Raw genomic sequence first — 25,556 nt, 5'->3', positions numbered from 1 at the left:
TTCATCAAACCTTGGCATGTGTATCCAAAATCTTATCTGTCCTTCCAACTTCCCTAGTAGATTGCATTTTGGAAAAAAAGAGGAGGTAAAAAAAAAAAGCCCTTCCTTTGCCTGTGTACTGCAAGGATCCCAATTACAGCACAATTGCTGCTATTTTTTATTTCTGGATGAACAGATTCCTTATGCTGGTACCCGTGACCTGGCGGTGCCTTTTCAGGCCTTGGCTTTTCCACAAGCTCATCAGTCAGTCCCATTTATGATAGTGGTTTGGGAATGTGATCATATCCACTGGGATCACATGGAAAACAGAAGTCAGTGAAGTCCCAGACAACAGTTGTTGGCATGATCTGAGCCTGGTCTGACAGAGGCCTTACTGCTTTTTCAGTTCCATCGTTGGTCCCCTTTGTAAACCCATCAGGACCCTCAGAATATCCTGTGACTTTTGGATGGACAAGAAGTTACCTCGGGTGCTCTGAGTCCCTGTAGGACTCAGGAAGAGCTGCTGGGCAATCGCAGCAGAAGTGATACAAACTGGGCTGAGCAACAGGAAAGGGAAAAGGTATTTGGAGTAGTGTTGGCCTGTTAAATATTCACTGATTGGTGAACACTTGTTTCACATAAAAGGAATCATAGAAGGAATGTAATAGCAAGTTAAATGAGAATGCTGGAGGTCTCACTGAAGTTACTAAGAAAAATTATCAAGAATCACAGAAAAGTTTTGGTCTTGCAGGAAGGACTGATAGACTTTCAGGGCTGGGGTCTTGGTGGGGCAAGGAAGGGGATGGTGTAGAGGAGGCAGAAGCCTTCATGTGGGAAGCTCATGGGATTGCAGTTCTGGGACAACTGATAATTGATCAAAGGTGCTTCCTTGTCTTGCCTTCTACAGTCTGTCACTTTCTTCTGTGCACAACTGGCTAACTTTCACTGGGATTTTGTCTGATTGTGGGGGAAAAAAAAAGAGTTAATTTGAAAGAGGACCTCTGTCTTTTAAGAAAAAGGAGTATCAACATCCTAGCTTTTCTGTGGTTTACAAGTAGCAGTAGTACTGCAATGAATTCTGCTGCACCAAGGCTCAAACTGTTCCCATACATCTTCCAGTTGATGTAAATACAGAATTATTGTACTTCCAATTCTGAAAAAGGTGTGATTTTTTTTTTTTAAAGTAAGAAGTGGAGAGTGATATTTAAATATTATTTAGATATCACGTTTGTTCTCACAGAAATCTCAGGCAAGCCCATAATGATAGGTGGAAGACTTGTAGAATCCCCAGGTCTGTGTTATTTTTATAGTACTACCAATATCAGTAGCAAAAATCTTTTTATTCCAGAAAAGCCTTTAAAATCAGCATAGCTGCAGACATTATGGAACATCTTGAAGAGCAGGAGAAGAAGCAGATTTGCTGGCTGGTTACATCTGTGGATGTAATGCACTTCTCTGGAGCCTTGGCTGTAAGTGCATCACTTTATAGATGTCATGATATTTCTGAGTGGGTCCTCACAAATCTCTATGAAATAATTGTAAAGGTTTTTATCCCAAAGCTAGAGCATGGATTTATCTGGGCTAGACTGGAATCTCATTTTATGTGGAATCTGTGCTCTGGTTCATACAACAGGGCAGACTTAGTGGCAGAAAATTACTGGGTGAAATCTTTTGGGGAATGTCTGTCAGAACACGACCTCATTAAATAAGAAATATTGAACTTCTCTTTCTTTTCCCTTTAAGGAACTATTTTTCTCTGATCTTGAACCTAGTGAAATGGTTAAAGATTTGAATACAGATAGCTGATAAAAGTGAGTTCTGTTTCATAAAAAATGTCCCAGAAAATGAACTATATTTCATGTTGTTTGTTCTTTTTTATTCATACAGTGTATGGACTAGTTCTACTGAATCATAGCTGCAAGAAAACAAGAGATTTAACTACAGGAAGAAAAAAAGTCAAGCAGTATTTCAACATGAAGGCCCAGGATAAGAAGAAAGAAGAAAATTACCATGAGAAAGGTAAATCTAGGAGAGTAAGAAGTTATATATGTCTGTCTGTAATGTTGGAAATTATGTTTAGCAGTTAAACCAGAATTCTCAGTTCAACAGTAGGAGCTGAATTAGCACTGGCTCCTGGAAATCTTGGGAATGAAAGATGCAGACAATTCTTTCAGTTTAGTTATGTCATTACCCCTTCAGGACAGATGGTAGAGACTCCCAGAAAGAGTCACCATTTTTCATATGGCTGACAAATAACACCCTCAGTTTGGCAAAAGAGCGGTGAAAAGGTGTCAGATGGGTTTTTTCAGACTTGATGTGAAGTAATTTTCTTGTAACATGAAGAATCATCTTTCTTAGACATCATAGGCGACCATAAATAATTCTTTTAACACATTTTCAAGCTTTCACTTCTTTTGTACTCCTGCAAAAATAATCTGTTTGAATGTGTATACGCAAGGAAGAAAATCTTCCTGGATTAGCATAGTTGTATAGAAGAGTGATGAGTAAATTTTAATGTATATGGCTCTGAGAAGGGTTTTTTTTTTCTTTTTTTGGGACTTTTCTGCTGTTGCTTGACTTCAGAGTGAGAACTGAGCAGTAACTTCTGATGCACATTCAACAGGAAGCTCTCAAAGGTCAAATATCAAGCTCCTGTACAAAAACTTTCTCCTGGCACTATTGAATACTGTATATTAATGGTAGTGAAGAAAGCTTTGGTTAAAGCTGCCAAAGGCTTGTGGGACCCGCTTTCTTTCTTACTGTAAACATTGTTTTACAGGAATCTGAATTATTTCTGTGAAATGTTCAGTACTTCTGTCTATTCAGATTCTGTTGTTTAAAAGACACCTACAGTGAACAAGGGTTGCCTGAGTGTTTGGCAGAGTAACTTGTCTCAGCATGATAAATCCCCTTTTCTTTGGCAGAGGTAAAGGTATTTAAAACAGGAGAAAATGTTCATTTCCCTTTCAGTTTCAATGACCTTTGAAATTGTTGTATTCTCTTTTAAATACTTTCAACATGAACTCTGCCTCTAAAAAATCAGTTTTCTTCTCAGTCCTCCTGTAAGAGTTGCACAAGCACAGCATGACTGCAGCAGCTCCAAGCAGGGCACTGAGGCTCAGCAGCTCTGAGTTTATACTTCAAATATAACAGGAATTTATGTCTACAAATGAAACTATGGCAAATATGTAAATTATTCAGCAAGGCTATGTTATATCAGAAGTTGTGCAGTGTTGATCTGAAGCAGGAATGATCTGCAGCAAAGGCAAAATTCTTGACCTTGACTGATGAGGGAAAATAAAATTCAAAAAACCCCCAAGCTGTAGTTGTTATCCAGATATCTTTCTGATATATCAGGAAATTTCTAGTCATTGGCTTTTGTTTGTCTATAATTAAGTCTGGGGTTAGAGCTGAGTATTAGGTTTTAGAAATCTAAAACTGAAAGCCCCTGTAATTCCGTGTTTCTCAAGGGCACCAGCGTGGGTGCTGGGAGCTCCCTTCTGGCAGGGAGCTCCTTACCTGTCCTAAGCAGTTCTCCCTCACAGCATGGGCTGCCAGCACTCACAGCTGTTGGGGCTGGGGATATGAACTAGTCCCCATATCCCTCCTGAGGGGTGACTATGCTGGAGGCTGGGGTCAAGGTCAAGCTTTGGAAAGATGAGCCTCTGTGGATTTAGAAGTCCAAGGAGTTAAGAGGGCTGGCAGCTTTTCTGTCTAAATGATTCATCTCCCTTCTAGACTTCAAATTAATTTTATGGTTTGAATTCAAGTTAGATTATAAGTCAGTGATTCAACTTTGTGGTGTTCAGTTTTAGGGAGGTGCCTGGCATGGCCCTGCTGCTCTCATTTACTGTAGGGATTGATCAATATACTGATATTACTAAGCATTTATTTGGGCTCACAGCCAGGGCTTCTGGTGCTGGAGCTCTGCCACTAGGAGGTTAAAAGGAGGGCTGAGAGCTGACAAAGATCAGCCTTCTGCATTATCATAGGAATTGGTCTCCACTGTAAAACTCAGTTTGGAGTTTTCATGATATTAAAATGTATGGCTAACATTCAGTATATGCTTAGTAATAGCATTTCAGTGTATTTCATTGAAGTTCAATTAGTTTATTTCAATTTTGGTCTAAATTTTCAGAGATTTGTGTGTTTTGGTTGCTTTGCGTGTTACTGTGGGGATTGGCCTTATTGAGGTTAGCCTAAGGGGGTGGGCTGGAGTCAATATTTAGGCTTCTACAGCCCAAAAGATGTCAGCAGATATGACCCACAGCCATGTATTTTACTTTTATAGAGGCACTTATCTCTGCCTATAAGGAAGATTTGATTTAACAATTCAGCACATAAATATATATATTATCTGGGGACTGCAGAGATAGGATTAGAGTTAGGAGAAATCTAATCTGGTACTTAAAATCAGGTTTAGGATTTCAAATTAGGATTATGAATTTGGAGCCCTCTGTGGTACAGGTATCTGGCCATTGACATGTCTATGTTTTAATTGTGGATTGCCTTTGTGGTTATCCTGGAGTCCCATAACTGCTTTTCTGGTGTACTTTACAGAGCTATAATTTGTACTGATGTCAACCTTTGGCTGTAAATATGTGATATTTAAACATGTAATAATATTTTTTACTGCATAGATAGGTATGTTATAGTCTGGTTTACCATTTAGGAAACTACACTGTCAGAAACCCATTTTATTGATTGCTGTTATTGGTATTACTTATCCTACCAGGGCTTAGACTAAACCCATCACAAACTGTAGCCTTAGTAACAGCCAGGGAGCAAATCCTTGTCATGTTCCCAGGAAGAGAAAGCAGAAGCATCTCTCCATCCCAGCTCACTCACCCCCATATAGAGTGTATGAACATGATGCATGTCTAGAAGAATGTGGGCTATCAACTGCTGTGCTCTGGGACATGTTTAATCACCAGTCAGCAACAGGAAAAGGCACTTTTCCCTTCCCCAAGGCACAGCATGGCAGTGCAGGTGCATCTGCCAGGCTTTTGTACCTTTATTGGCATCACTGTCAAGGGAAAAGGAACACTAAAGTCTGGCAAGAGTTTTCTGTATTTTCTGTGACTGACACCTGAGACTGAGTTGGCGTCACCAAACATGGTCTGCTCTGTTTCTGTCACAGTGTTCTCTGTGCTGATGGCTCTTTAACTCAACTTTTTGAGGGACTCTGAGCTGTAATGAGGACTTAAAAGGAAAAAATCTCTGCAGCAGAGAACTGAGCAGTTTGCATCACTCTCTGATGGGCTGACAGGTTTAAAGGTAATACCTGCCTGCAATAAAAGCCTAGTTTGAAGAAAGACTCTTTCCCTTGGCTGGACTGTGAAGGTTCCCTTTCTAGCATAGACAATGGGAAGGACACACTTTTTATCTGGTTTTTTTTTCCTCTTATCCCAAAAGATTAGAACAGGATGTCAGATTCTGACGTGAGGTGGGAGGTGCATTTGTAAAGGACATCACAGGAGAAGGTGTTTAAGGGAAGTAGAAGGTCATCCCTAAAATCTTCTCCCAAAGGAAAAGGAACATGCTTTGCAGACCAAACAAGAAAAAGTCCTTTCCTTCAGCACTTAATCTTTTTTCAGTACATCATCAGAGATGTATCTGGAGGATGGGACTTTTTACAGTCAGCCTTCTTTTATTCACTTTGGAATGAGTCATATGTTTTTGTGACCAAAGCAGTTGATTTGAAGATGAAAATTATAAATAATGCACCACCCTTAAGACAATTCTATTCCTGAAAGATTAAGCTCAGGGTATTGGCAACATTCTTTGTTCAAAGTTAGTTTTCACAAAATAAGAGAAAATCCTAGGGGTGCTGGTAAAGAATATGGGTTGACATAAGCATATTCTTACAAGAGAACATAGTTTGTCCTGTGTTTATGGGTGCTGTGCCTGAGAAACAAATATCATAAAGGCTCAATCAGAGTGGAAAGAAAAGAATTTGCATAACTATGATAATATACAATAACTGCTGCTTAAAAGCATGGCCCTCCAGAAATCCTGTCAGTAACAAAATTACATTGCTAATTGCTTCCTTTTCTGCTGAGGAGTGAAAACCTTGAGCATGGGGTGGAAGTGGAGGTGCATGTGCCAAAGTACTGATAATAAACATTAGTGACCCTGCTCTGCCTGAGCTTTAGTAAATGATTCAGGCCAATTCTTGCTTCTGTTCAATGCAGGACGTGAGAAATGAGCAGGATGGAGAGACACAATTGATGGGAAAGCTCAGTGTAACAGCATGCCAAAGCCAATCCCACAGGAGCTTAGTGACTGCACTGTGATGTCAAATAGCAGTGAAAATGAACTCTCAGATGAATGTGGGGCCATGTGAGGAAAAACAGCCCAAAGAAAGATCCTACCATGGTCCTTTCCTGGTACCTGAGCATGGGTTCTTTGTTGTCTTGAGTACACTGAAAGGAAAAAGAAGCTGGAAAGGGAAGCATCTTGCTCAGCCTTCCATGCCAAGCTCAGTGGAAATTCAGATCTCTTGATGTTTTAATTAATTTTTTTTCTTTAATTCTTCAAGAATATAGCATACATTTCAACTAAGGATATGCTCCAAACTCAGGAGAACAGCAAGTTTCTGAGTGTTTAGCATAACTCTTAGATTAGTGTTTAGCATAACTCTTAGATTAAAGTAATTTGATGTAACTGTGATATGAACATCACATTTTCCTTAGAATCCATACAGTGGACATCTACTAGAGGAAGAATTCCTAGAAAAGGTTTAAGGATGAAGAAGCTAGAGCAGTGGGACTGCAGGCTATCAAATTCTAGGAAATTTATTTCAGAATGCCCAAAAAGATGCAACTTTTGTTTTCAGATAAAGAGTTCCTGTGACGACACTGTATCTTGTATAAAAATGTTCTCATGTGAAAATATGAGATGAGTTTAAACTAGAAGATCTAAATTATAAATAGAAATAAGGTGCTTCTTGTGTTTTGGGCATGTTTGATCTTTTTAGTTGGGTTAATGTGCTACATAGTCTCATCTGTTTCTGTGAATATCTTTTAGCTCCATTAAGCCTAGAAAAAGATAAATTAGTAACTTTGGCTTGAGTAAAATTAGTTGTATAAGCTAAGTGTTCCAGATATCAGACATAAGTGTTTAAATTCCAAGTCTATTTGAGGTTTACTTTTAATTCATTACAGTGATTTTTATATACAAATACTAGAGCTGTGAGCATAGGCTAGGTTAAAGGGGTTTATTTCTAGAATAGAACGTAGATAATACAGGATATTTTTCCAAGCTTATATCAAGCTCTGATGAAGCTTGAATATGAATTGTGCCTATTTTGCCCAGAGTGAAGACCAAACAGAAAAACTCAGTTATTTGCAGTATTTATAAATGTGAGGATAAATATTTCCTTTAGGCTCTTGCAACAAGTAGTTACTTAAATGATCCTAGGAAAATATAATTTAACTAGACAAATTTCATAAATTAATTATTTATGTCAGTAAAATATATACATAAAATAATAGATATTATTGGAATTTATTCCAGCCTATTACCTCTAAGTGAAAAGCCACAAAACATCCAAGGTTTTTTTCCCATCTGTATCTAATAAATTTTAAACCTTAGGATGCTTTTAAATTCCCAGTTTACAGTTTCACAGTGGTTTCAGAATATGTACAAATCCTGAATATTGTCTTGAGGCTTTGCTGAGATGGTTGTGGTGTTCCTTTGCAGTATTCCTGATGTGGAAAACACGAAGGATAGACTGTTATTGGGCTATCCTGGTTCATAGGTGGTGTCCATATGGAATGAACCTTTTTGTTTCACCTCAAGTTTACTGAAATACAGGTGGCTAGAGGGTGCACTGTGCCAGGGGTGGCCTTGTGTTTTAACCAGCTGCATTATTAGATCCAGTGAGAAATGGGGCCAGTTCAGGTGAATTTTAAAGATGGCATTAGTGAGAACTTAGCAGGAGGCAAGCTGAACCTGGGCAGTGAAGATCAAGGGGATGCTGGAAGGCGTAAGCAGAGACTGAGAGGCCATGGGCACTCAATGAGTCCCTCAGTGTTGGTGGAGATGATGTGCTGGCTTGTTTGGCCAGCGGGGCGTTGATGGGAATGGGCTGGGCTGCAGACACAGGACATGAGAGCAGAAGGAGGATTTGGCGTCAGTGAGCAGCTACCAGGCCGTGGGCAGCCAGCACTGCCTGGAATTCTCACTCATGGAGGGGCTGGGAATAGCCCTCCCTGACAGCAGATAGGCTAAAGTGTTTTTGTCTTTGGGAATCCTGAGGGATGGGGGAGATGGCTGTGGAATTTGCAAGGATTGCAGAAGTTTGGCACCATTTTCGGGTTGATGTTATATTCATAACATTCTGTTCCAGGGCTCCGGCTGGGGCTGATGACTCTGCCTTACCTCATGGCAACGCCCTGGTGCTCTGCTCCTCAGGGCTCAGGTTACTCAGTGAACTTCACTGTGTGGCCAGATAAAATTGCCCCATTATTGTGACACAGTGGTCTGGTGACATTTAGCCCAGCACAGTTCAGAAATTCAGGGGCCTGGATTCAGTGAAAGCAGACCATGGAGCTTAGTTAATATTTTTATACTGATATGGGATACTGTAAGCAGCTTTGGCTGCCTGAGCACAAGGTACTGAAAGTAAGACAAATGAGAAGAGGCTGCAATAATAAATAAAGTAATGGAAAGATGCAAGAGGAAAGCATGGAGGAGTTCAGTTTGTTAATTCTAGCAAAGAAGGGCTTTATTTCTGTGTGTAAATACCTCCAGGCAATAAGGATATAGGGCACCAAGAGAGGAGGATTATGTGTACCTTTAGTTTAATAAAGCCTTTAGCAACAGCAGCCAAAGTCCAATCATTTTAAGCCCTTTGTAAGTAAGATTGCAGGAAACTAGAACAATGTTCTTAAGCATTATATCACTGAGACTTGGCAACAGGCTGATGACCAAATTTTAAGATGGAGTTGGATGCATTTTTGAATGAGGTGGGAGAAGGATCTTGGTGGCAGGAGTTCCTTTCCAGTGTCCCTCTCTGGCTGCATTGCTGTAAGGGTGCAGTGAAGCTGAGGCTGGAACCTGAGGTGATTTTGGAAGGCTCTTGCTGTACGACAGCAGAGCAGGGACAGTTATTTTGGAGACATTACTTCAATGTAAACGGATCTGATGTTTTTCCATTTACTAAGTCATCTGTCACAGCCGTCTGTCAGTCTTCTTTGGGCAGCCAGTGAAACCTTGCCATTTCATCATTAATGGAGAGGCAACAACACTCATTTCCCAGCTTCCTGCTGCTGCAGAGCAACTGCCAATGGCCCCAAAATCTTACTTCAGTCCTTCCTCTGCTAGGGTAATTTCTGCTTTCTCAGTGGCTTGGGGTGAGAGGGGAGAATGCCTCAGTCACCCTTCTGAAATTTGTCCTTGCATGTCTGTGAGCTCTGTCATTCAATTATTGGTTTCTCTTGTTAACTGTGAAATTTAAGCAAATTTTGACGAGAATAAGAGTCAGAAAAATCACTCAGTAGTTGCAAAAGATAAGGTGTGTAACATCTGCAGCTTTCTGTGTATGAAATTGTGAATAATATTCATTCCTTCTGCTCAACAGTTTCCCAACCAGTGGTTTGTCTTGGGTGTTTTCACTTTCAGAAGCAAATTTAAGTAGATGATTGTAGCTGCTGTTAGAGCATTTAGATCACAGTATGAATTTGCCTTTTAACCCTGTTTTGAAACCAAAGCTAAAATTTAAACTTATACCTCAATGACAAAGATGATCTCTCTGAAAGACTATTTTAGGTTAATGCAAGATAATTTAAAAGCAGCTTGCCTAGTTTGTAGCAAAATCGCATCATTAAATAGTGAAGAATGAGAAAGTGTAGATATTTGCCATTAATTCCTCCTTATAACCTTATAACTCATGTACTAATGAAAGGAAATATTATTATTGGCCTAAGGATAAATAAGAGTATGATGATGTTCTTTGGAATTCCATTCCAACTTTGCATTTGTTAATGAAAGCAGTTTAATTCAAAAGTATCACCCTTAATTGTCTCAGTTAATCTATGAACACTCCCTTGAACCATTGAGTTGTCCATAGAACATGATAATCTGTAGGTTTTGTCCAATTTTCTCTTTTCTTTTCTTTCCCCCATGATCATTGTACATATTCCCCTTCTGGGACCTTTACTGTCCTGCCAAGACAGTAGTGTGCTTGTGATTCATATGTGAACTTCAGAAAACAGGGACACTTGCTGATGATTTCAGGGATATGATGCTACTCCTATCCTTTTAGGCTTTTTGCATTTTTATTATCACTTTATCTGGCATAATATTAAAGAGCATTACAAACAACATTTATTTGGAGCGATTACTCTTGCACAAGACTGTCTGGCAGATTGCAGGCATTTACAGATGTTCTGTTTTACAAGTACTGTTGCTCATCTTATTAAAATAAATGTATTTAATGCAGAACCAGAACAGCTTAAAAATAAACAATGACTGCATAATAGATAGATGCAAACAAAGATTACTTTCAAAATCTGTCTATGGAAAACTGAAATAGGAAATGGACTGAATAACTGACATATCAGTTCTGCTGCAGACACAGAAATTATAACTCTCAAAATATTTGATGTGTTGTTGTTGTTAAAATACAACAGATTTAATCTAAAATCTCAGTATTCTGAGAACATCTATCAATAGAAGAGGTCTATCTAACCTGTGACCATTCAGGCAATAGCAGTGGTTAGTTTTCATGTCAGTCTCTCTCAAAGGGGATCTACAGCTCACTTGGAACCTGGGGGCAGAGAATATAACACTCCAGGTGAAATTGTATAGTCACTAATGAAAAATAAGAATGCATGCCATGTAGGCAGTGCTTTTTTCAGGTATGTGTAGGGAGCTTTTTCCATCTCTGTGTAAGAACATTAACTCTCAATTTATTAATTAATTTGTTAGATTGAGCTAATTAATATAACCTTATTTCTGCCAACAGTCTTATAAACACTACAAGTGCATATTCCTTTTGTGCTGGAGACAATACTGAATAAAATAGAATTTCATCCCAGAGATTCAGAACTATGCTCAAACCTGTAACTGCAGGCTTCCTTGCTAAATAGCAGAGCTTTTTGATGCTCTGTGTTCTGCTATCTGAAGAAAAATCAAAACAAAATAATGAAATCCCAATTATATTTACAAAAAATACCTTTCCACTGTTTCAGCAAGTATGGACCTAAATTGTGGTTTCTGTTTTGAGGTTGTCCCAGTGTGCTGTGGGCTTGAGGGTGCATTGATAAGTGCTCATGTACTCCAAGTAGCTGCTCAGGATGTTGTCAGGAGTTGGTGACAGCTCTCGCTTGAACTAAATCCATACATCCATGGTGTACAGGAAACATGACCTGGTGTTTGTGTCTGCCCTTTCTGATTTAAGTGTACCACAGGTCCGTCTGTGACTCCTGGGGGTTTGGTGCTGCTGAGTCCCTTGTGTTCTGGATGTCTCTGACCTAGGGAATTCTTGTCTCTGTGAACAGCATTTGAGACCTGCAAGTGCTGGTGACAGCACCTGATATTCATGGCAAGCCTCTCTGGGTCACCTGCAGTCCAAGACTTCTGATGCCAGTGGGTCCTTCCTTTGGCACTGTTCTGTCATTGTCCCCTCCCATGGAGCAACAAGGGCTCCTCCAGTCAATCCTGCCAGCTAAACTCCAGGTTTTTGGTAGCAGTGTTCATATGTTCATGAATATGTCTCCATCATGGGTTTTGGTGTGGTACCAGTGCATTCCTTGTAAGATAATAGATAAGATTGTGAGCCAGAGGAGCCCCCTCTTCCTCCCCCGTTGTGGAATAGGTCCTAAAATCCAAGCACACACACCTTTGTAGTGGAATGGAGTTTGTCTGGACAGAGTTTGTAAAACTGGAAAAAACAGCTCAGTAACCAACCCTCTCGTAAGGGAAATCATTGTGAGAGTGCTGTTTACCAACATGATGTTATACTGGAAGGTGTTTAATAGCTTCCAAAACTAATGTTTTAGATAACTGGTACAGAAAATGGTGTTGGACTCATTTCCTGTAGTTACGCATTTTGCTATCTTTCTTGTATTTATCTCCAACGATAGCCCACAGAGGAGGACTCTGGAGAAAGAGTTGAAAGAGCAAAATGAAGTTGTTCTGTGCAAGGAGCAAACTCCTGCCAAGTGAAAAAAAAGGCCAATTTGAGAGGTAGAGAACAGATCTGAAAGTGTAGCAAGATTCCTGGCAGTAAAGGCAGGCTGAACTTGAAAGGAAAGAAGTAGTGCTTGTGTTTGTAGAATAAGATCAAGGTCTTTGTAGCACTACTAAGAGTTATTGTGAGTGGAGGGGAAAGGATTTGTTGTAGTCAGAGGAGAGGTTATTGCTGTAATTGAGAGGTGGTTGAGAAGCTGATGCTCTGGTACATAAAGCTCAGACTTTGACTTCAGTGTAATTGGGACCAAATATCTAGTTTGAACATGTTGTCTGCATGTGTATCTGAGTATCAGAAGCATTTGTTGAAAGACACAATTGATGACAGAAAAGTGGGAGAGTTTGGGGTTTGCCAAGTGGAACAAGCATCCATTGTATTTTTCTCAGTTCAGCTTCAGGTGATCAAAGGACTTTGTCAAAATACTGAAAAAACCTGTGGAAATGGGCAATTTACTCATGCAGCTCTAAATCATGAAAATGTCTCAGACTTTAGCATGGCTGGTTTAAATTCCAATTTGAGGCTGGAGATTTATTGATTGTTATTTTCTATTGATTTCTTTCTAGTACACAAGGTGGGAGCAAAACCAGTGCTGTGTGATTTATTTAGATAACCAGCAGGGCTTTGTAAACAAACGGGCTAATCCCACAGTGCTGAACTTCACTGCTGAACCTGACTGCCCAAAAACCAGCTCTTCTTCTCCAAAAAGCTGATTCTCAGCTGGGTTCAGCCTGTTGCCATTAGCTGCTCTGCTGGTGTGTTTTTACATACTGTGGTAATTCATTTTGCAATGGGCCCTTCTGTCCTGTTTATCAGTTTCAAATCTATATCAAGACCATTTGGGTTATATCAGCTCTAAGTAAAACCTAGCTTTGCTATTACTTGTGGTATCTGCTGAGACCTTTCCTATGATTAAGAGAGATTTTGATTAGCTGAGGTGCCCAATTTGAAGGCACTGGGAATTTTTAGCAAGGTTGTGACTGGCTTTCATTAGAAGTGGCTTTTTGGTAATTGCTGATGGCTCTTTGCTTGTCTGTAGTAAAGCTACTACAGGTGGTAAAAACACCCATGATATTACCTTGCTATGCGTTTGGGCTGGTGAACACAAACCACTTCTGTCTTAGAGCCTCATCTTTTAAAGGAAAACATTGTTTATGCATCCAGAAAATTTTCAAAACATGAGCTGTGAAATGTTAGCAGTAATATTTTGGCACAGGCTTTGCAGGGTTACACCCAACTTGAGGTTCTCTATCAGTCTCTGCATCACTGAGAACATTGCAGAGTAACCAGTAAGAAAACCACCAATATTTCCTTTTCAACAAGACCACAGCAGCTGAGAAAAGCAGGCTGGCCTGAAGTGTTGGTAAATAGTGAATACTGGTGAGCTAATTCTGCTTGCAGACAGATGAGGAAGGATGAGACAGATGATGAAGGATGAATAAATTTGATGGAATCAGAGTTATTTACAAGGTTTAATAAAGTCCAGTTCTTTTAAGTAGAAGAGAAATTGAAGAAGTGATGGTTTTGTTGCAGAATTCTTCAGCTCATCTCTTTCCCATAAGCTCTCAAGCATGAGACTTGCTAGGACATCTCAGCAAAACCCATCTGGTTCTGGAGCAAGGAAGCTTTGTCCTCCCCTGCTTATCACTGGGGCTCCTGCAGTCCCTTTAGTGTATGTTTTAATGTTGTCTTCTCATGTTATTTTTGCTTTTTCCATTTCAGTCAGTCATGTAGTGACACCAGAGACCTCTGCATTTTCCTCTCTGGACATGGGGAAGTCCTGTTCCTTTGCCTGATTTTATGTGAAGAGGCAGTTGTGAAGGAGCCTTGATGCTGTTTGGAACTGGGCTTTTTTATGTGCCACTGTGTTTATCAGGGATGGTGGTAATGGGGAATACTCATGGGATTCTTTACTTCAGGGATGCTGGATGGCTTTGCCTCTTAAGCTGGAGACCCCAAATTAGATACATTCCTTTTTTGAAGTTTTTACATACAACTTTTTGTTTGCCAGTTTTTCTGGTACAGTTTTGCATAGCAAGTTTGGCCTTGCTGGAATTATGGGCTGTGCAGTGCAGATCTCTTGGTACCTCTCAGGTGCTCTCTATGAGCGGAGTCCTTGAGACACTTCTTGTGATGGAGCAGGGGGGCAGGACTTGATTTGACTGCTGTGCAGTAAGCTGTTCAACGGTGTGGAGGGGAGCTTGTCTCAGTCCTTAGCAATGAGAAGTTATTAATAAAGAAGCCAGCTGCATCTCACTGCATTGCAAGACTGCTGAAGCTATCCAGAACCATAGGAGATGCACAGTGCTTACATACAGTGAGAATTAACAGATCCTCTTCTCTTTGCACAGCATTAATTTCTTAACCTTTGCTGTGTACTCTGAACAACCCCCTGGCTTGGTGATGTTTGTGATGCCCCTATTATTTAGCTATTCATAAACTATAATTTGAATCTGTTAGTGCTGAAGTGTGCCTTTTTTATCCACATGCCTTTATCTGTAAGCAAGTCTCCTTTGCTTCCCTTTCTAACACTAATTTTTATCAAAGCAGAATAATCTGGCACCAGTTGTGCTATGAAGATTTGAACACTGAACCCAATGATCTGAGAGATGATTTGATTTGTGTTAAGTGTGTCCAGATATGCAAATGTGTTTACAAAAACCTGCAGCCAGCTAGGGGTCACATTTAACCTTATTCAGAGGGTGTGGTTGGATGCACTGCTTGGATCTTGAGATGATTAGAGCAGTGCTGCTGACGGTGTGATGTTTGAGGACCCATTTAGCTCTGGCCATCAGCTGGCACTCTCTGGTGTTTCCTTGCTGTCCCAGCTCACACCCAGAGGCCTGTGCCTCTCAGTTTGCCCAGGCTTATAAGGGGTAAATGAAGTCATTAATGAAGAGTTCTTGTAGTCCCTGTGGAGCAGCAGCTCTGCATGAATGGGGAGCTTCTGCATGTGCAAGTGCTGAAAATGTCTCTGTTTTCTCCTCAGGGGCTGCACTTAAGCCATTCAGACTCTCCGGCATTAATGGAAGCTGGTGAAGAAGGTGCTTTAGGTTTCCAGACTTCATTGTGGTGCTGAGTGATGGCAATGAGATCCATCTGATTTTGGGCTGAATCAAAGCTCTCCGCTGGATCAGAGATCAAAGCCCTCAAGGCCAGAGGAGCCTTATCTGCCTGCAGGATTCCCCACAGAAACAAAGCACAGCAGCCCTCACCAATCCATGCATTTGTACATGCCATATCCTGACAGGTAAGTGGAAATGTGCCAGGTGCCTCCTCTGCACCCCGGCCAGGGGATCCCACAGTCAGTGCTGTGTGTGCTGCTCCCACTCGTGGGCGACAGCAGGGCAGGCGCTGGGATTCCAGCCTTGTAAAATAATCCATGGATTTCAGCTGTTGCACTGTGCCAAGTTTTTATTGGCAGCAGCCTTGGATTTGAGCTGCCAGAACTAGAAACGCCTCTGAAGGCAAAGGGCTCCAGAACTCCCCCCTGGACCCTGGGAGCAGTGTCCTGCCTGGAAGTGCCCCGCCGATGCGGGCAGTGACGGCTGCATTACTCAGCATCCGCCTGCTTTCGCACCCACTGTCTGGATCTGACTTGGAAGTGGACATTTCCAGTCAGGAACAGCTGCTCTGGTCTTTGCTGAGCATCCATCTCACCTGATGACATGTATTCCCTTCAGCCAACAGCGCTGTGCATCCAGCACAGGCTCATTACTGTACCCATGCAGTAGCTTTTCCACTTTGGCCAGTGTGTGAAGGAAAATAAAACCCCAGTGCATTTCCTCTCTCTGGGGGCTGGCAAGCTGGATCCCTACAGAAGGTGTGATGGGCATTCCTTACCTGCCCCTGGTTCCTGAACACCTGCCTCTTATGGTGGCTGTGAGATACCTGATGCTGTGGTGGGGCTGGCATTAAGGCATCAGTCACCTTTAACAGATGCTGGTTGTGAATTTTCCATCCTTTCTGGCCCCAGTTGACCCTGGTTTCATCCCTGAACTCCTTTTCCTGCCTTACTCCTCTCCTAGACCTTAGATTTGGAAGGGATCACATGGATTTTTCCAAAGAGCTGTATTTAACATGCAGTTTCTTTTGGCTTTACCAAGATAGGATTGTTTTTGGGAGGAAGAGTGAGTCTGGTTTTGTTCTGGCAAAGGCTGGGGTTTAGCAGATGTTTTACTGGAATACAGGCATGGGCTGAGTGCTCTGGGCACTGCTGCAGCAAGCAGGTGGCTGGGATCCGAAGTGTGCCCACCAGGAGGTGAGCTTCAGGAGGCTTGTGCCACCAGCTGTCACCCTGAAACCACCCCTATGTACCAGTTCCTCACTATGGGAGATAAATACACACCGTGGAAGATGGCAGAAGAGGATTTGTTTGATCCTGGTTAAGTGTAGTTAATGAAATGTTGGTATGTTTGCACAGGGGTGAGGGTCAGGAACAGAGGCAGGAGCCTGTGGCACAGGACAGTGTTTCAGGGATAAACAGGCCAGGAGAAAATGCTGCTCCAGGAAATCCACTAAGCAAGGGGAACAGTAGGCTTGTGCAGAAGGAAGGTAAGCACAGGCCTGAGGTAGCAGCGCAGCACTATCTGTTCATTAACTGCTCTCTCATGTGGGCACATAAACATGTACTAACCTGCCTCTAAAGTTAGACTAGGAAAAGTAATGATAAGCAGCAGCTTTTCCAGCCTGTCAGCAACAGGCCTATGGAGGTAGAGCAGCAGCAGGTACAGTTGCTCTAATTTAACATACTTGCAACCTTTTTAACAGCACAGGAATGAAATTTGTTACACAGCTCAAGACGTCCAAAGAAGAGAAGGCCATGGCAGAAGTTCTCCTTTACTCAGTATTTCCCTTCTGAGTCCCTGAGTGAAAACCACCACGCCCACAGTGACCCACATCTCACTGGTCCCTCAGTCCTGGCGTCATCTCAGGATAAGGAACACCTTCCACATGGACAAGCAGCTCCTCCTTGAGCTGGCTCCTGGAAAGCCTTGATGAAGGAAAACTTGGAGCCATGGCTGTGATTAAGTGCCTTCTACCTGGTAAGTGACTGTTACTTCTTTTAGGGTCAGATTGGTCAGAAAGGTTGTCAACGCTGTTGGAGTTTTTTCCCTTCTTGCAAAATATGTCAGAGTAGAAATTTTTATCTTCTGGAAGTGGAATTAGATTCCCTTGAGAATCAGACTGAAAGTGATGAACTTATTTCTAAAAGACACTGAGGTAATTACCTGTACCTATTATAACTTACTCTCATTTCTCCTTCCTTTTCTATGGGATTGATCTTCTTTGAGCTGCTTTTATTTTTCAAGTCAGGTTTCCAAGCAGCAAGCCTGTTCAGTTTAAAGTCTGTAACTCTGATAAATCTGTATAAAGTGCAAAGCAATTTTAAGTCATCCTGGTTTTGCAGGACTGTAGGGGGATAGAGTATAAGAAAATAGTGTAGAAAGTAATCTCACCCCTAAGGAGTTGCAGCTGAGCCAATTATCAAAGATTAGGAACAGGCCTGACTTTAACAGGCCACAGCTGTAACCAATGAGAAGGAGATGCTATAAAAGAGTGGCATGGCTGAGCGAGAGGGGGACTGGAGTCAGTTGGCTGCTTTGTGAAGAAGAAAGAGTCAGTGCTCTGAGGAGCTGCCCACGAGAAACACCAAGCAGGTAAGGAACTTTTGTAATAAGGAGACAACAGTATGGAACCCCTGCAATAAGATGACAACACAGGACTACTTCACTTGGTACATTGGAAAGGGAAGAAAAAGCAAGGAGACAACAAATGGGGATGTCTAACATTAGTTAATAATATACAAGAATAGAGACAAAGTTCTACTGGAAGACAATTTGTTCTTGTGGCTGAAAATCTACTTTAAAGCTGGTGAGTCTCTTGCTACCCTAGAGTGCCAGGAAGAGAGAAAAGAGCTGCAGCTGTTCCCTGGTTTGCTGGGCATGGTACCTTCTGAATTGTCCCCTGGCACTTAGGACAAGAGTTTTAGAAATGGAAAATAAGTTTTTCAAAGATCAAAGTCCCAGCAGTCTCAAAGTTGATGGGAACCTTTATTTTGATTATTTTCATTGTACTCACATTGTCCTTTTATGCAAACGTAACTGTAAAACACTCTTGAGATACTGCATAGAAAATACACACAGGAAAAACCACATATATACACGTCCATAAAAATAGAATACATCTTGGCAAAATTACTTGTGTACAGTGTATTGACATTATTGAACCAAACTTACATCACCTCTGGAGAAAAATGTTCCATGTGCGTAAAACCCCAGACCATTTACTGAGCTGGGAGTATGGCAGTGGATATGGGTTTGGGTTAAATAAATGGCTACACCAGAATGGCAGAGTAAAAACAAGTTACAAAATACCTGCTCTATAAAGTAGAAGAAGCTACTTTGGTTTTTTCTTCCAAAAAATAGCAACATCTCTACACTTGCATGGAAACCAAAGGTACCAGTTCCAAATTCTCCTGTAGATTTGTTAGCTGCAAACAAACTTTAATGCCATTCATTTCAGCATTTGCAACCCTTGGGCATAGTGGCATTTGGTGGGTTGGAGAACACAACATAGTATAGCACAGCCCTAATTCTATTGGGTAATTGATAAGGAAAAAAATCTAATAGATATAAAATTTAAAACATTTAGCAACCTTTAAAATATATAGACCACTTGAAATTATGGGTTTTCCTTCAGTTACTTTCAGTGGAGGCTGCTCCTTGCTTACTGATGGATATCTCTGCTGCTTTTCAGAACATACTGTGGAAAGTGACTATTCCAGTGTAATAAATAAAGCAAGTGGTAACAGGTCCTCGAAGCCATGGATCTTCCTCTTGAATTGGAACAATGGAACTGGAGAGGCAGCCTCCGGGAAGCAGGGGAGGAGAAAAGCGCACAGCACCCTTTGAAGTGAGGTGGTTGCCCGTGTGGGGCAGGCAGCAGAGCAGGCTGGAGCAACCCTGGCCCTGGGCAGGAGGCTGAGCTCAGTAGGGGAAGGCAGACACGGCGATGTAGATGATGAAGGTGGTGCGGTACTCGACGCTGCCGTCGGCGCTGTAGGACAGGGCCCGCACGCCCATGCGGTACGTCCGGGGCTCCCGCAGCGCCCGCGTGGTGAACACCACCCCCTTCCAGTTCTCATCCCGCAGGGCAAATGGCACGGCTGGGTCCTCCTCCGCCATCAGGAAGGTGGTCCTGGGGTGCATGACTTGGTCGTGAGTGTAGGCCACCAGCCGGATCAGATCCTGCCCTGCAGCAATGCCGAAGGGCAGCGACAGCAGCTTGTACTCCAGGGCGTAGGTGCTCAGGTCACACTCCAGGTCGTTGGCCGGGCAGCTTTTGAGACAGAACCTAGGAAGGAGCAGAACACTTTAGCCCAGGGAGAAGGCACAGTATCTTAAGTACTGGGATAGGTCTTAGAGGAGAAATTCTTCCCCTGTTGACCCTGCTGCAGATTAAAACTTCTCTAGCAGTGCTCATGCATTCTTCATTCACTGTTCCTTATCCACTGCAGCCCAGTTTAATGTCCCTTTTTGCCTCAACAGGATCATGTCAGAAAGATGGCTGGACATCACTGATGTCCATAGGGTAAGTTTTAGAGACTGTGCTCTTAAACATTAGAATAGTTTAAAATGTTCTGGGCAGCATCTGAGGTATGCGTCTGTTAGGTCATAAAATAAAGAATTTGGAATGAAGGGCAGAACAAAATTTACTTCTATTAATCGAAAGATAAGTATTAAATCTTTGCTAGTGCAGTTTGCCAGTGCTAATGGAGGTCGAAGAACGTGACCTCCATGTCAATATAGATGTCACTGCAGTTGAGTTTGATCTCAAAAGATGGTTTCTGACTATAAAAAAAGCTATTTTTCTTTGAAGATATTGAAAGATTAAAAGAAATCAATATGGGATTTCTTCCCAGAACAGGGAAATAAAGCTTAACAGGAAGTAAGAATTATTTTCATGACTTAAAAAATATATCTGCTGCTTTGAAGCTGGTTAGCAAGTCAAGCCATTAGAGAGATTCAGATTAGATTTTAGGAAGGAATTCTTCCCTGGCAGTTAAGGCAGTAGCACAGATTGCCCAGAGAAATTGTTGCTGCCCTCATCCCTTGGAAGTGCCCAAGACCAGGTTGGACAGGGCTTGGAGCACCCTGGGATAGTGAAAGGTGTCCCTGCTCAGCAGAGGGTGGAACTGGATGTTCTGTTAAGGTCTCTTCCAACCCAAACCATCCCAAGACTCTTTGACTCTATGACCTCCAATGTCAATGCCTTACCTTCAGCTACTGTGAGCTCTACTGGTGTCAGGCAAACTTAAATTTTCTCCTTTAACAAGCACATATTAAGGAGCTGAGCTTGGGACAGGTGAGAAGGGGCTGAGAATAGAACATACCCAGAATGTGGCTCTCGCTGGTAGTTGGGTGGACAAGGAGTGTCTATGCACTGGTAGCTTCCTCTCATGTTGAAACACATCTGATTTGATCCACAATTTATGTCCTCTTCAAGACACTCATCAATATCTGGATGGAAAAACATGCAAGGGATCAACTGCTGGTAGAAGAATTAAAGGGTGAAAATCAAAGTAGGTAAAGGCTGAGCAGGGCTCAGAATTTGCCTCTGTTTGACCCTAGAGCTTGAAGCTCAATGTGTAATGAGAAAGTCACAAGGGAACTGCAGAGGATTAGAAGTTGCAATTGTCTAGTTTGCTGATGTTTTGTGAAACGATTAAGTGTGGCATGTAAAAACTTCTGAAACCTGAAATTTGGAATGCAGACTCTCACACAGCCAATCCAGAGAGGTAGCTCAGCCCTGCACTGGGCCTGGCTGGTGTCAGGTTTCTCTGCAGAGCCCCCCCAGAGCCCTGCAGAGACAGTTCTCCTACCTTGGCAGGTTTTGCCGTTGGGCATGAGGCGGTATCCCACGGGACAGACACACTGGAAGCTGCCCAGGCTGTTCCTGCACTCGTGCTGACACGTGTCTCTGCTCTCACACTCATCAATGTCTGTGGAGAGAAGCACCAACACCTCAGCCTTTCCTGAGCCTGCCATGAACACAGGTACTTTTCCCCATTTATGTACTGCAAGTGTACAGACAGAGCTGGTGGGAGCTGGCTGGAGCTCTTTTTCTGATGGGGTTGAACATCTATGACTAGAGTGTCTTCTTACCTTGCCATTCTTTCTTACTCTGCAGGCACTGATTTAGACACAGATAATTTGTAATTACAATGGCTTTTGAAACATCTGCCTAGTTCAGGACAGCAGTAAAGTAATCTCAAGCAGGAGTTCAGACTTGCATGGCTAAATCAGTGGAAGGAAGGTCTTTGCTTCCCCTTTGACCGGCAGGGGTTGCATTAGATCAAAATGCAAACAGAGAGGAGAAACAGATGTGACTACAAACCTCTGTGCTGCTAGCAAATCCTGATGGTTGCCTATTGAAAAGATTTTCTTTAACAAAAGCATCACTTGGGGGTATTTTTCAATATTAAACAATTTTAAAATTTAGATATTTATTCAATGAAATGAAAGTTTTATGGAATATTATTAATAATCATGGCATATTAACTAATTCCAACTAGAAGCTGGGATGAAGATCAAATTTTGAAACAAACCCTTCCTTCCCTCAGAGCTGTATATTGGGTCTCTCAATTAAACTCCTATACCATAACAATCCACATGGATGTGACTAATGAAACCCCTCTGTAGCTTAAATACAAGGTTTGATGTCTTCTCCATGCTCACTGAATTACATTGCAACCCCTTTTATTACATAAAATAATAATAACAACAATTTAAAAGCTTCTCTGCCTGTGTGACAGTGGCAGTGCTGGCAGTGGCCCTGGTGTGATCAATTCTAAAATATTTATTCCAAACCTTTCTGACACAGATTACTGCTGCCAGTGGGAGTCTGACAGAAGCACTGTAACTAGGCTGGGACTACTGGTGGCTTTTGAAGTGTGAAAAGATTCACCAAGGTGAGCTACTGTGATCAGGAGAAAGAGAATAACAGAGGGAAATACTTTGCACACAGGTAATAAGCAGCACAATTAAAACAAGAGGTTGTAAGAAGGTTTGAGAACATTTTTGCTACAGTGTGAGCCAAGACAGCAGAGACCAGAACATGCAGAACCCTCTGAATATTGACCAGGGGAATAGAAAACACAACCCCAGCACCACAAACCCTCAGCCCCTGGAATGTATCACACAGTAACCTAAGAATAAGGCCCAAAACAGAGTTGCATAGATAGGACTGACATTTACCTACACATCTGGCATTTCTTGCCTCATAGCCTTCAGGACAAGTTTCTCTAAGGTTCCTTCTAGTCCTGGAGAAAGGTATTCTGCTGTTTCTATACTCTGAGAAGGAGCTGTAGAGATTTGAGGAGTGCCTGTAATAGTGCTGCAGTTGCTGGTTGTCTCTCCCAGGGGAGAACTGAGCATAGTTATAGCTATTGTAAAAGGCACCCGAATTTGGCACCCTCTCCAATCCGGCGCAAGATTTCCCATCACCCAGTAACTGTTGCCCAGGTGGACAGAAACACTTGAAGCTGCCGGGGGTGTTGGTGCAGTGAAGTGCACAGGGTTTAGGCACTTGTTCACATTCATTAATGTCTGCTCATGTGACATGATCCAGAGCCCCAAACCATGTGGAAAGGAGAGAAAACAAACAAACAACAACACATAACTATACGTATATATACACACAGATACTTATCTCAGTGTCAGGAACAAGCTGAAGACATAAAAGCAAGATTTGGAGGCACTAAAACATGGAGAACACTAGGCCAAGCAGGCAGGATCCACTGTCCTGGACTGTAAGAGACCTTCCTTCTCCCACAGGCTGATGTGACTGTGCTCACCAGTACAGGAGCCCTGCTGAAGCCCTGTTTCAGCCTCAACTGCTCAATACTCTCTCAGTAATTGGGGTTTTTCCTTAAGGGCTCCATAGATGAGCACTTAAGCTGCTGGTCCCTTCTTTAAAATATGATGCTTAACACAGAGCATTCCAGAGAAGTACAGTGCTAAAATTCCTTACACCTCACACTAAGGGAAGCACAACAGGCTCCGATGTGGTTATTATGCCTTGTGCTGGGGGAATTATAGAATCATGGAATGCTTTGGGTTGGAGGGACTTTATAGCCCAGCCAGGGCCACCCCCTGCCATGAGCAGGGACACCTTCCACTAGCCCAGCCTGCCTCAAGCCCTGCTCAACCTGGCCTTGGACACTTCCAGGGATGGAGCATCGGGCTCAAGAACATGTTTCAAGGCTGCAGGGGCAAGAGGTTGTGTACTTTCTAACTTTTGATGCTGTTATTCCAGCTGTGACCAGTTGGAGACTCAAGAGGTATTTAAATAGTATTTAAAAATCAATACTGTCAGAAATATAGTAGAACATTAGGCTGCATTTTTATGAAGTGGTTAATATTTGATACATTTAAGGTTTTAAATGGATAGGGGGATATTATTATTTAAATGCTTTAAGAGTTGGAAATCCAGAAGTAGTAATTTCAATGTGTTACAATATTTTCCAGCTGTTATTTGGCAAACACACAACTGAAACTTCACATATTTGTGGAATTATCCTTAGGGTAGAATTTTCAGGTGTTACAAATAAGAAGTTCACTTTAAGTATGATAATAACTAATCTAAATTTTAATTGTATTTATCTCAACATGTGCTTAAGATGAAAACGTTATTATTCATATACCTGTGAAAGAAAACTAACTCAATCATTTCCTTAGCACTCAAGTGCTGACTTTTACATTCTGTACCTACCTAAAATAAATTAACACTGATGTCTTTATGACAGCCAATGTCCTTGGAACAAGTTGTGGATAAGCAATAGAAGATTTTCATAGAAATTATGAAAGACAACAGGTGAAAATTTGAGCAATTTTTTGCTAGAGCAGCCTATGCAATACAAGCAGAACTGACTGCAGGGAATCACCAGTGCTGGTTCCAGGGCTGCTGAGGCATGGGAACCCTAATATTTCTAAGAACAAGGTAAAATTACTTTGAAATTGAAATAGCTACATTTTCAGGCTTTCTCTAATTTGAAAAACAGTACCTGATTTTATATTCTAGCTAGCCTTGCATGTGTAATCTGCATTGTAGCAGCTTTTAGCAAAGCCCTTCCACCTATGTGGAAGGGAGAGAAAACAGCACAGCTCCCAGAAATGCTGTAATTTGGGTAAATGGGCACACAGAGCTCTGTGAGGGTTACAAAAGAGCATCTTATCCCCATCCAACAAACAAAAAAGGGAATTGTGGCACTAAGGGCTTTAGCCAGGGTAAAAATGGCACAGGCAGGAATGAAATTCCCTTCTTCTGTTTCAATCTGAGCCCTGCTTAGTTTTCAATTCTTCCCCATGCTCACGGTCATCAATGACAATAAAAACTGGATTTTATTAACAAAACTAATACTTTGGATGAATCTATATTTTAAATATATTTTTAGGAACATAAAAATTCAAAGGATAAAAATACATTAGGAGGGAGCTTTCAGTGCCCCTTGGTCAGAAGGCAGCTTTAAGGCTGCTGGTGTTTTGTGAAAACCTACAGTCCTAGACTTTATCTGGCTTTTTCCTGTCAAGAAGTTTAAATATAAGTTAAGAGTCTGGGATTGGTTTTATTTCAGTACAGAGGCCGATGGCAGAAGTAATATCTTATATAATGTAATGGTCTACAGCCAAACACTTCTTAGTGCAATTTAATCTCTTTTAAAAAATCCCAAACATTCTGGCTTTTGACAATCCAAAATCTTAGGTTGTTATAAAAAACAAAATAAGAAAAAACTATTTATCACTTAGGAAAGCTAATCTTGACGTAGTCATCCAGGAGGAATGCTTTTCTGACATGATACGTAACACTGACCAAAACCAGCCTCACTGCCTCACTTGGTGGCACAAACTCACATTCAGAAATCCTCACTATCAGGGTAGGTCAGCACTTACATTTGAAATATTTGACAGAAGTGCAGTAAAGGTGATTCTAAATGATCCTACTGCCTTCCTGAAGTCTCTTAAATGCCAGGGGAAGTGCTCGTCCACTTGCCCTGGCCCTACACATTGAACTCTCCTGCCCCCCATGTCAGAGCTCTGGAGTCTTCCATGATGTGGGAGAAAACCCTGGGTGGCTTTATGCCAAGATGGACAGGGAGTGACTGCATGGCTGGCATTCCTGTGAGTGCCAGGGATCCTATTCCTTCCCTGCTGGGAGCCACCCATGCCAGGAGGGGAGCACTGAGGGAGAAATGCACATCAGGTCCCTGTGCTTTGCCTGCTGGGGAACACCCCTGGCAGTCCTGACTGGGGGGACAGGTGATGTTCAGGAGCCAAACTCAGTTCTGGGTCTGTCGGGCCCCTTGCAGCTCCTTGGGGTG

At 41.9% G+C, this 25,556-nt stretch overlaps 1 protein-coding gene and 1 long non-coding RNA gene across 6 annotated transcripts in view; one reads left to right on the top strand and one right to left on the bottom strand.

Moving 5' to 3' along the window:
- Positions 1–207: 207 nt before the first annotated feature.
- Positions 208–18,233, top strand: LOC113459272 (uncharacterized). Its single transcript, XR_003380367.2, has 5 exons — positions 208–559; positions 1,328–1,448; positions 1,867–1,998; positions 15,165–15,425; positions 16,946–18,233. It is a non-coding gene; the product is annotated as an uncharacterized LOC113459272 (long non-coding RNA).
- HMCN1 (hemicentin 1) overlaps positions 18,210–25,556 on the bottom strand; it is a 161,768-nt gene continuing 154,421 nt past the window's right edge. For 3 of the 5 annotated variants that reach the window (XM_005487032.4, XM_074546292.1, XM_026793475.2), the window contains 4 exons: positions 22,435–22,785; positions 21,060–21,179; positions 20,571–20,697; positions 18,210–19,531 (listed from right to left, as the gene is read on the bottom strand). In XM_005487032.4, the coding sequence (XP_005487089.2) occupies positions 19,165–19,531; positions 20,571–20,697; positions 21,060–21,179; positions 22,435–22,785 (965 nt within the window). In that variant the 3' untranslated portion in view covers positions 18,210–19,164. Of the gene's footprint in view, positions 19,532–20,570; positions 20,698–21,059; positions 21,180–22,434; positions 22,786–25,556 lie in introns of those variants that run through there. The other 2 variants (XM_026793476.2, XR_012581424.1) reach the window with 2 other exon arrangements.

The sequence above is a fragment of the Zonotrichia albicollis genome, chromosome 8 (assembly GCF_047830755.1).
Source record: "Zonotrichia albicollis isolate bZonAlb1 chromosome 8, bZonAlb1.hap1, whole genome shotgun sequence".
NCBI lineage: Eukaryota > Metazoa > Chordata > Aves > Passeriformes > Passerellidae > Zonotrichia > Zonotrichia albicollis.
The sequence above is the reverse complement of the archived record's forward strand: the minus strand, read 5'-3'. Positions and strand labels throughout refer to the sequence as shown.